The 12,244-nt window shown below is 38.2% G+C and overlaps 1 protein-coding gene across 1 annotated transcript in view; it reads right to left on the minus strand.

Annotated features, from left to right (window-relative positions):
• The window catches only part of ZNF41 (zinc finger protein 41), a 56,658-nt gene that overhangs the window by 8,998 nt on the left and 35,416 nt on the right, over positions 1 to 12,244 (minus strand). The window contains exons 4-5 of the mRNA XM_033409634.2: positions 6,002 to 6,122; positions 5,657 to 5,752 (exon numbers count right to left, since the gene is read on the minus strand). Of these exons, the coding sequence (XP_033265525.1) occupies positions 5,657 to 5,752; positions 6,002 to 6,122 (217 nt within the window). The remainder of the gene's footprint in view (positions 1 to 5,656; positions 5,753 to 6,001; positions 6,123 to 12,244) is intronic.

The raw sequence follows: 12,244 nt of genomic DNA on the forward strand, positions 1-12,244 counted from the left end.
TCTTTGTCATTATGGTTTATCACAGGATATTGAATATAGTTCCCTGTGCTATACAGTTAGACCTTGTTGTTTATCCATTCTATATATAATAGTTTGCATCTGTTAATTCCAAACTCCCATTCCACCCCTCCCCCACTCGGCAACCACAAGTATGTTCTCTATGTCTGTGAATCTGAGAAATAGGCTTTTAATTCTGGGAGCTTTCTAAAAAACTTAGAGGTAAAAAAAGCCTTAGTTACCACACAGTCTAAAATCCTATGTTTTTCTGTGAGTTCCTGTGGGATGGAGGATGAGAAAAAAGAAAGAGCCATATATTCTGGAGTAATTAAGAGCCATTTCATGAAATAGTGAAATCTGATCACAAGGTGAAAATGTATCATCTAAATAGATAGAGCACAGAATAAAGAGTCAGATTTGGGCTTCCCTGGTGGCGCAGTGGTTGAGAGTCCGCCTGCCGATGCAGGGGACGCGGGTTCATGTCCCAGTCCGGGAAGATCCCACATGCCGCGGAGCGGCTGGGCCCGTGGGCCATGGCTGCTAAGCCTGTGCGTCCGGAGCCTGTGCTCCGCAACGGGAGAGGCCACAACAGTGAGAGGCCCACATACCGCAAAAAAAAAAAAAAAAAAAAAAAAGAGTCAGATTAGGGGAACACTATCAAATATGGCAGACATCAAGAAAACATTAAAAATGCACAGCAAAGGAAACAATCAACAAAATGAAAAGGCAACCTATGGAATGGGAGAAGATATTTACAAGTCATATATCTGATAAGGAGTTAATATGCAAAATATATAAAGAACATATACAGCTCAATAGCAGAAAAGAAACTGATTAAAAAATGGGCAGAAGAATTGAACAGACAGTTTTCCAAAGAAGACATACAAATGGCAAACAGGTACATGAAAAGGTGCTTGATAGCAGTAATCCTCAGGGAAATGCAAGTCAAAACCACAACGAGATAACACCTCACACCTGTTAGAATGGCTTTCATCAAAAAGACAAGAGATAACAAATGCTGATGAGGGTGTGGAGAAAAGGGAACACTTGTGCACTGTTGGTGGGAGTGTAAATTGGTGCTGCTACTATGGAAAACAGTATGGAGTTTCCTCAAAAAATTCAAGAGACCTATTGTATGATCCAGCAATTCCACTTCTGGGTATATATCCCAAGGAATTGAAATCAGGATCTCTTAGAGATATCTGCACTCCCATGTTCATTGCAGCATTATTCACAATAGCAAGATATGAAAACAACCCAAGTGTCTGTCCACACTGAATGGATAAAGATGTGGTATATATATACAATGGAATATTATTCAGCCATGAGAAAGAAGGACATTGTGCCATTTGCTACAACTTGTCTGAACGTTGAGGGCATCATGCTAAGTGAAATAAGTCAGAGAAAGACAAATACTGCATGGTATTATCACTTGTATGTGGAATCTAAGAAAGCCAAACTCAGAGAAGCAGAGAGTAGAGTGGTGGTTCCCAGGGACTGGAGGGTGGAGGGAATGGAGAGCTATTGGTCAAAGGGTACAAACTTCCAGTTATAAGATGAACAAGTTCTGGGAATCTAATGTGCAGCATGGTGACTATAGATAATGATACTGTGTCATATACTTGAATGTTGCCTAGAGAGTAGACCTTAAATGTTCTCACCACAAAAAAGAAATGGTAACTATGTGATGGGATGGAGGTGTTGGCTAATGCTATGGTGATAATCAGTTTGCAATATATAAATTATCAAATCATTTATATATTTGGATTGGAAGAGTTGATAATGTTAAGATGTTAATTCTCTCCAAACTGACTTATAGATTCAATGCAATCACAATCAAAATTCACTTTCATAGAAATTGAAAAATTGACTGTAAAATTCAAATGGATACACAAAGTACTTAGAATAGCCAAAACAATTTGAAAGAGAAGAACAAAGTTGGAGGACTAATATGACACGATTTCAAATTTATTACATAGCTACACTTATCAAGACAGTGTGGGAATGGTGTAAAGATACATGAATAGATCAATGGAACAGAATGAAGAGTCCAGAAAGAGACCCACATATATATGACAACTGATCTTCAATAAAGGTGCAAAGGCAATTCAGTTGAGAGAAGGATAGCTTTTTTAAAAAATAAATGATGCTGAAATGATTGGATAGCCATGTGCAAAAATGAACAAACACAAAACTCTGATCCATACTTTAAATCACATATAAAAATTAATGCAAAATGCATCACAGAACTAAATGTAAGACCTAATTTTGGGGGGGACTTTGGATTAGGTAAAGATTTCTTAGATACAACACCAAAAACACAATCCATAACATAAGAAAAAAGATAAATTAGACTTTGTCCAAATTTTAAGTGCCTCATGAAAGACACTGATAAGCAAATAAAAAAATTCGCAAAACACATACCTGATAAATAACTTGTGTCCATAATATATAATGAACTTTCAAAACTCAACAATAAGAAAACAATGTTCCCTATAGAAAACTGGGCAAAATATTTGTACAAACACTTCACCAAAGAAGATATATAGATGTCAAATATTAGATATTATGGAAATGCCAATTAAAACCACAGTAAGATACAACTATCTTACTATTAGAATGGCTAAAAGTTTTAAAAATGGACAATTCCAAGTGCTGGTGAGAATGCAGATCAACTGGAACTCTCATACATAGCTGGTTAGAATTGAAAATTGTATAGCCACTTTGGAAAAGTTTGGCAGTTTCTAGTAAAGTTAAACATATACTTACCATACAGTCCAGCAATCTGACTCTTAGGTATTTACCCAAGTGAATGAAATCTTATCATCACACAAAATATGGAAACAAATATATAAACATAGCACCTTTATTCATAAACACCAAAACTGGAAACCATCCAAATATCCTTCAGCTGGTGAATGGATAAACTGTGATACATCCATACTATGGAATACTACTCAGAAATAAAAAAGGAACAAACTATGGAAAACACAACAGTAGGAATGAGTTTTGAATGCTTTATGCTAAGTGAAAGAAGCCAGGCTCAAAAAGCTTCATACTGTATGATTCCATTTATATGACATTCTGGAAAAGGCAAAACTATAGAGACAGAAAAGACATCAGTATTTTCCAGGTCTGGAAGTGGTGGGAAGAAGTAACAATAAAGGGACCTGAGGTAATTTTTGTTCTATATCTTGATTGTGGTAGTGGTTACGTGACTGTATGCATTTGTCAAAACTCATAGAATTATTATTATTTTGGCCACACCACGTGGCTTACGGGCTTTTTTTTCCCATCCAGGGATCGAACCCAGGCCCCGGCAGTGAAAGCGCTGGGTCCTAACCACTGGACCGCCAGGGAATTCCCCAAAACTCATAGAACTATTAACATAAATAAACCTCATAGAATCATAAAATATGTTAAAAATGGACTTGAGCATAGGTTATACAAAATATACAGATACACATTTGAATTCGAAATACATGGCCATGTTGTTTGCCTCTCTGAATGAAGAGTTTAATTGTCACATGCTAAGTCATGGGGAATAATTGTAGGTTTTTTCATAAAGCTAATGTCAAGATAAATAGAACATTTTAGGCAATAAAATTTATCGTTAGCTTTTGAAGTGAACTAATAAAAAGAATGGAATCAGCAAATACAATCAGTAATAGAAAAATTATAATCCAGGCGTAAGAAAATATGGAGCTGGTTTTGGGTGATATTGCTGGGAACTAAGAAGATGAACTGAGAACTGAAAATGATATTCTCAGAAATGGAAAAGCAGTAGGAACTGTAGAGTGATTAACTTAAAAATGACAGAAATATTTAAGAAACACTGACAAATGTGAGAAAAGTTGGAAGGTGAGAAGGGTTTCTGATACATGAGGTAATGATTCCAATTTCTGATGTAGTGAGGAGCAAGAGAAACATCTCAATGGAACTTTCTGGGTAGCTAAATGTAGTACTAAAGTACCAGGGAAGAACAGATTGGAGATGTCAAAAAGAGTCATCAGAATTTCAGGATGGATGAATCCTTGCATGTATATGAAGAAAAGACTGGTGAACAGTAGACAGGGTCCGTAGGGCAACCTCATTTATGGGGATAATGAGGAGAAGGCTGGAAAAGGGGGCAAATAATAAATTGGATGCAAATCAGTATGAAACAGACAGGAAACAAATCAAAACTAGGGGAACATGAGCAAGGTCACTCATAGGAGAGAAACTCAAAGAGACCACAAATGGTCAATAATGAAATGCTCAAACTAGGTATTGGAGAAATGAGAAATAAAAAATGAGATATCACTTTATACCCATAGTTGGCCCAAAAATGAGAAACTCTGGTAATATTAATTCTTGGCAGAAACTCGAGGAAAGCTAGAACCCTGTGCCCTATTGCTGGGAGAGTAGATTAGTGCAGCCAATTCAAGAAGAACACGGTGGTGCTCAAATTCAGTATGAGAATATGCAATGATCAGGCAAACCCTCTCTTCTATATACATCCCTGAGAAATTCTCACACTCTAAGAGAACATCTGTGTAGAAATTTATTGTAGAGTTGTTTGTCTTAAATGGGAGCTAACGGAAACCTAGGTTTCACCACTGGGTGTATGGTTCAATAAGATGTGGTGCTAGCACACTGTGCAATACTATGCAGCAATTTGAACGAATGAAGCCAGATGAGCACTGCAATATGAACAGACCTTAGGGGTGAGTGAAAAAAAGGAACATAATTAAGACATGTAGCACAGGGACTTCCCTGGTGGTCCAGTGGTAAAGAATCTGCCTTCCAATGCAGGGGATGTGGGTTCTATCCCTGGTCGGGGAACTAAGATCCCATATGCCCGGGGGGCAACTAAGCCCACGCACCACAACTACTGAGCCTGTGCGCCCTGGACCCCATGTACCACAACTAGAGAGAGAAAACCCAAACGCCACAACTAGAGAGAAGCCCACGAGCCACAGCTAGAAAGAAGCATGAGCGCAGCAATGAAGAGACTGCAGGCCATAACCAAACATCCTGCATGCCTCAATGAAGATCCTGTGTGCTGCAACTAAGACCCGACACAGCCAAAAAAAATAAGGAAAATAAATAAATTTTAAAAATGTATAAACAAAGAGTGTTTAAAAAAAAAGACATGTAGCACAATATAATTTACATATACTAAAAATACATACTTATAAACCAATACTTCAGGCTTTAAGAGAATATCATACAAATTCAAAGATCAAACACATTATATCTGTTGCCTTTGGGAGGAGGCATAAGGGATGGATATGAGGAATTGGAATAAAAGGGAAGAAAATGTAAAATACCTAATGTACAAGAAAAGAACCTAAGATAAGGGGGTGGGAGTGAAGTAGGAAGAATAAAAAGTCCCTAGGTAAGATAGGGTAGTATGTATGTGATCCATGGTACAGAGATTAGAGACAGCTTTCTTGTCAAAAAGCCAAGCAAAGAAGACAATGGGTATCGGCAAGGGTCATACTTGGAGAAAGCATTCAGATATTGGAGGGGCTCTGCCAACTCTCTCCAAACAACTCCAAACGCTTCGAGCCTTCAAGATAAGATATCTTCAGAGCCTTTCAAAGGCATCAGCCTCTTCTAGAGAAACTGAGATCTATTTCCATGTCCCCCATCTGCCTAGGTCACACTCACTCACCTGAGCAGCTCTGGTGTGGGGTTTCCTCCTCCAACGTCCATGGCCCCTCTCCTTGCTCCAACTTGAAGATGACCTCTGGTTTGGGAACTTGGTACCCTGTTAACAGGACATGATACAGGATTGGGTCCAGCTAATTGGGTTTTGGGGCCTTTCAATGACACTTCCATTTGCTCTTCAGGAAAGTAATCCCATTTCACTGGGAGTAGAGTAATAATCACAGACGTGAAAAAGGACTGAAGAATCTCGGGCAAATCAAGGATGACACCATCACACACTTCAGATGCCCCAGAGCATTCAGCAGCTGAGAATGGAAGCAGCCTCTCTGAGGCCCCTGGCTGTGCTTACCCACTGAGCACAGGTGGCTATAGTTCTCCAGCGTCACATCCCGGTACAGGAGCCTCTGAGCAGGGTCCAAGTGCTGCCACTCCTCCCTGCTGAAGTCCACAGTCACATCCTTGAATGACACCTGTAACAACACAGTCCTGTTCAAGGTGACATGGTCAGCACTGGAGGATGGAGGGAAGAGGAATAGGAAGTTGTTTTTAATGACTTTTACCATAATGTATCATGTAGGATTTTCACCCAGCACCCAGTTTTGCATTTTATTTTGTGAGAGAAAAACATATTGAAGTATCTTGACATTCACTGTGTATTAAATTCATTCATTTATTCATTCAGTCCCTCTTTTTTCAAAAATGAGGATTAAAATAGGCTCTCTTTAAGTCCTCGAGTTAATGTAGGAACTACATACAATACATTTACTGGTTGATTATGTGCCAGGCAATGGCAATATAGAATTGACTAAAATATAAAACAACTTGGACAACCAACATAAGAAGATACAAAGGGGGTTAAAAGGCATTTGGAAGAAATGTACTGGGGGAAAGGCAAAACAATAAAGCCTTTAAAAGATAACATAGAAAAAACCATAGTAGAGATGAATATCTTCATCATCTTGGATTATGAAAATAATTCTCAAACAGGATGCAAAAAACATTAACCATAAAGAAAAAGATTGATATCTGTCTCCAATGAAGAGACAGCATTTAAAAGACAGCATTATAAGAGAAAAAAAAGAAAAGCCACCAAATAGAAGATATCTGCAACACATTACTGACAAAGGGCTCATATCTAGAGAATGTAAAGAACACTTACAAACCAATTTTTTTAAAAAAGAGAGAGATCACCAGTAGAAAAGTGGGCAAAAGGTCTGAACAGGCATTTTACAAAAGAGGAAATCCAAGGCATTAATAAACACAAAAAGGGCTTAACTTCCTTAGTAACCAGGGAATGCACATTCAAACCATAATGAGTTACCATTACACAACCCCTACAATGTCTTCAATGAAAAACACTGGCAATATCAAGGATGTGGAGAAAAAGGTACCCTTGTACACTGTTGTTGAGAATGTAAATTGGTGCAGCCACTGTGGTAAACAGTTTCTCAAAACACTAAAAACAGAACTACCATATGATTCAGCAATTCCACCCCTGGGTATATATCCAAAGAAAACAAAAATGCTAATTTGAAAAGATACATGCACCCCAATGTTCAAAGCAGCACTATTTACAATAGCCAAGACATGGAAGCAACCTAAATGTCCATCAACAGATGAATGGATAAAGAAGATGTGGTATATATATACAATAGAATACTACTTAGCCATAAAAAGAATGGAATTCTGACATTTGCAACAACATGGGTGGACTCGTAGGGTATTATGCTAAGTGAAATAAGTCAGACGGAGAAAGCCAAATTACCATATGATATCACTTATATGTGGAATCTAAAAAATAAAACAAACTAGTGAATATAACAAAAAACAGGAACAGACTAACAGACATAGAGAACAAACAAGTGGTTACCAGTGGGGAGAGGAAAGGGGCAAGGGGCAAGGTAGGGGTAGGGGATTAAGAGGTACAAACTACTATGTATAAGCATACAAGGATAAGCAACAAGGATATATTGTACAGCACAGGGAATATAGCCAACATTTTATAATAACTATAAATGGAGTATAACCTTTAGAAACTGTGAATCACTATGTTGTACACCTGAAACGTATATAATATTATAAATCAACTATACCTCAATAAAAAGTTTTTTGAAGAATGGCAATATGAAGTGTTGAAGAGAACATGGTGCAATGAAAACTCTCATATGTCTAATGGAGCTGTAAATTGGACGACCATATTGGAAAACCTTTTGGCTTTACCTGGTAATGTTGAAATATGCATACACAAGGACACAGTGATTCCATCCATGGAAATATGCTCAATTGGAATATGTGCTCATGTGCAACAAGAGGCATGTTCAAGAGTATTTACAGCAGCATTATTCAAAATGTGTGTAATATTTCATGATAAAAAAGTTTAAAATTAACAGTAATTTTAAAAATCAGTGTTCAGCATAACAGTAAAAGTATCTACTATCTGTGGAAAAATATGAAGGATATTTTCTTAGTTGCTTTTATTTGCATAATCTATAAGCATATACCACCCATCCACCCACCCACCCACCAACTAATCAAGACTGGTTTCTTGGTTAGGGAAATCTGTGGGACTGGGGGAAAGAACTATGTGAATGTATTACCTATTAAAAAATTAAGTTTAAAAGTTACCAATGGGCTCAAGATGGAACAGATACAATTCTCCCTATTTCTCCTGCTAAGTAGCTGGACATTATATATAAAAAAAAAGATAAGAAGACTGTCAGTTGGAGAGAAGGAGGCTAACTGCCTAGGGACCTTGGAACCTGAGGAGTGACACAGCAGTGATTTCCCTGAGTTTTCTTTTCACCCCATATATCTTGGACTGCATGGTGAAGCTGGCAACCCAGAATGCCAACTGGTGCAGATAAAAACAGTCCCAAGAAAGCCTGCTATCTCTAGCCAAAGTACCAGGAAAGGGCCAATGTAACAAGAAAGAAAAATTTAGATAATTACTGCCCTACTCCAGCCAAGCATCACAGAAAAAAGCTGCAGCTCCCATCCCAATTTTCATCAGCAAAGGCTGAGTGGGGAGCCTAGGTTTTCATCCCTGCCTGGGGATAATGAGGCCCCTCCCACACAGTGTCAATGTAGGCTATGTGGGGATCTTGAACTTCTACCCCCAACACAGTAATGAGGTACCTTTTTGTCTCCCCACCAGGGTGGTGTCAGAGGTGGTCTGGTGGGGAGCATGACATTCCACCTCCACCCAGGATCAACAAAGTGCTTGTCCCCTCTGGGGTGTCAAAGGAGGCTAATTAGGGACCTGAACTTCCACCTCCACCTGGCAGTAAGAAGGAGATTCTCCTTTTTTAGCAGAACAGTGTTGGAGGCAGACTGCTAAACACAAGATTTAAATAATATCCAGAGTCTCAGAGTGCCCAAAATATCCAGGACATAATTAAAAATCAGGCATCATGTGAAGAAGCAAGAAAATCTTAACTGGAATGAGAAAAGACAATCAACTGACACTGACACTGAGATGACACAGATGTTAGAATTATCAAGGATTTTAAAGCAGCCATTATAAAAATGCTTCAGGGATTTCCCTGGTGGCACAGTGGTTAAGACTCCGCACTCCCAATGCAGGGGGCCTGGGTTTGATCCCTGGTCAGGGAACTAGATCTCACATGCATGCCACAACTAAGAGTTCACATGCCACAACTAAGGAGCCTGTGAGCTGCAACAAAGGAGCTCACCTGCTGCAACTAAGACCTGGAGCAACCAAACAAATAAATAAATATTAAAAAAAAGCCTGGCTATGCATTAGAGTCATCAGGGGAACATTTTGTCCCTGTGCTAACAGTACTTTGTTATTATTTTTTTAAAAATGCTTCAATATACTTAAATGCAAAACCAGAAAGTCTCAGAAAAAAAAGATATAAAGAAGAACAGAATGGAAATTTTAGAACTGAAAAATAGAATAACTAAAATTTTAATATCAGTGTAAGAGCTCAACAGCAGAATAGAGAGGACAGAGGAAAGAATTAGAGAACTTGATGACAGAACAATAGAAATGATCCAATCTGAACAACAGAAAGAAAATTGACTGGAAAAAAAATGAGCAGAGCCTCAGGGACCTCTGAGACTATAATAAAAGATCTGGCATTCATGTCATCAGAGTTCCAGAAAGAGAGGAGAAAGTGTGGGGCTGAAAAGTATTTGAAGAAATTATAGCTGAAAATTTCTCAAATTTGGCAAAAGATATCAACTTAGAGTTTCAAGAAGCTGAGCAAACCCCAAAAGGATAAACCAAAGAAATTATACGAAGACACATTATAGTCAAACTTCAGAAAACTAAAGACAAAGAAAAAATCTTGAAATCAGCAAGAGAGAAATGACACCTTACCTATAGGGGAAAAACAATTAAAGTGACAGCAGATTTCTCACCCCAAACCATGGTGGAGCGAAGGAAATGGCACAACATTTTTCAAGTGCTGAAAGAAAAGAACTGTCAACCCTGAATTCCATATCTGGCAAAATTATCCTTAAGAAATGAAGCAGCCATGGCCATTAAGTACATGAAAAGATGCTTAACATCATTAATTATCTGGGAAATGAAAATCAAAACCACAATGAGATACTACCTCACACTCACTAGGATGGTTAGAATCAAAAAGTCAGATAATAACAAGTGCTGATGAGGATTTGGAGAAATTGGAAACTTCATACAAACACTGCTGGTGGGAATGTAAACTGGTGCAGCTGCTTTAGAAAACAGTCTGGCAGTTCCTCAAATTATTAAACATAGAGTTATCATTTGACCTAGCAATTCCACTCCTAGATGCATATATATACTTGAGATAAATGAAAATATATATCTGCATAAAAACACGTACACAAATGTTTACAGCAGCATTACTTATAATAGCCAAAAGGTGGAAACAACCCAAATGTACATCAGCTGACAAATGAATAAACAAAATGTGATACACCTGCACAATGGAATATTATTCAGCCACAAAAAGGAAGGAAATACTGATACATGTTACTACATGTACATGCTACACTTCTTCCCTATCTATTTGCCTACCTACATATGTATCTGCTGACCTATTATGGACTGGTGACTTCCTACTTTATTCAGTGGGTTATAACCTATTACTATCATTATTTCTTTTGCTACTCAAATTGTCCCAGGTTTAGCCAGAGGGAGCTCCTTAAAAACATTATGCTGAGTCAAAGAAGCCGGACAAAAAGATCACATGTTATGTGATTCCATTCATGTGAAATGTCCAGAAGAGTAAAGTCTATAGAGACAGAAAGCATATTAATGTTTGCTTAGGGTTGGAGGAGGCAGGGAGGTGAGGTGGGGCAGAGTGATGGCTTAGGGGTATGGGGTTTCTTTTTGAGGTGATGAAAATGTTCTAAAATTGATTATAGTGATGGTTGCACATATCCATAAACATACAAAAAACATTGAATTGGACACTTTATTTTTAAAATAAATTTATTTATTTATTTTTATATTTGGCTGTGTTGGGTCTTTGTTGATGCACACGGGCTTTCTCTTTTTGTGGAGCATGGGCTCTAGACACGTGGGCTTCAATAGTTGTGGCACACGGGCTCAGTAGTTGTGGCTCATGGGCTCTAGAGTGCAGGCTCAGTGGTTGTGGCACATGTTGCTCTGCGGCATGTGGGATCTTCCTGGATCAGGGTTTGAACCCATGTCCCCTGCATTGGCAGGCAGATTTTTAACCACTGCGCCACCAGGGAAGTCCCTGAATTGGACACTTTAAATGGGTAAACTATGGTATGTGAATTATATCTAAATAAAGCTGTTACTAAGAAAGAAGAAATGAAGGGGAAATCAAGATATTCTCAGAAGAAGGAGAACTAAGAAAATCTGTTGTCAGCAGACCTACCCTAAAAGAATGGCTTAAAGGAAGTCCTCTAAACAGAAAGGAGATGGTAAAAGAAGTCTTTGAACATCAGGAAAGAAGAAAAATGGAAAGAGAAAAAATATGTTTAAATACAATAGACTTTCCTTTTCCTCTTGAGTTTTCTAAATTATATTTGAAGGTCAAAGTAAAAAGTATAACATTTTTATGATGTGGATCTCCATGTATGTAGAGGAAATATTTAAGACAATTGTAATTGGTGAGGGTAAAGGGACTTAAAGGGAGCTAAGTTTTCTACACTTCACTCTAACTGGTAAAACGTCAACACCAGTAGAGACCTATGTGGTGATGGAATAGTTCTGTATCTGGATTATTGTACAGGAATCTACACGTGTAAAATGGCAGAGAACGACACGCACACCGCAGAAATGTCAATTTCCTATTTGTGATAATTGTACTCTAGTGACACAGGATGTAATCATTAGGGGAAACTGGGTAAAGAGTTACATGAGACCTCTCTGTACCATCTTTGCAACTTCCTATAAATGTATAATTATTTCCAAATAAAAAGTTTTAACAAACTACTAAATTATCCTCAGAAAGATTGGAGTAGGGGACACAGCAAAAAAGATCAAGATGCTATTAAAAAGGAGCACTCACAGGAGTTCCCTGGTGGTCTAGTGGTTAGGATTTGGCACTTTCACTGCTGTGGCCAGGGTTCAATCCCTGGTCGGGGAACTGAGACCCAGCAAGCCGTG

The sequence above is a fragment of the Orcinus orca genome, chromosome X, assembly GCF_937001465.1.
Source record: "Orcinus orca chromosome X, mOrcOrc1.1, whole genome shotgun sequence".
Classification (NCBI taxonomy): domain Eukaryota; kingdom Metazoa; phylum Chordata; class Mammalia; order Artiodactyla; family Delphinidae; genus Orcinus; species Orcinus orca.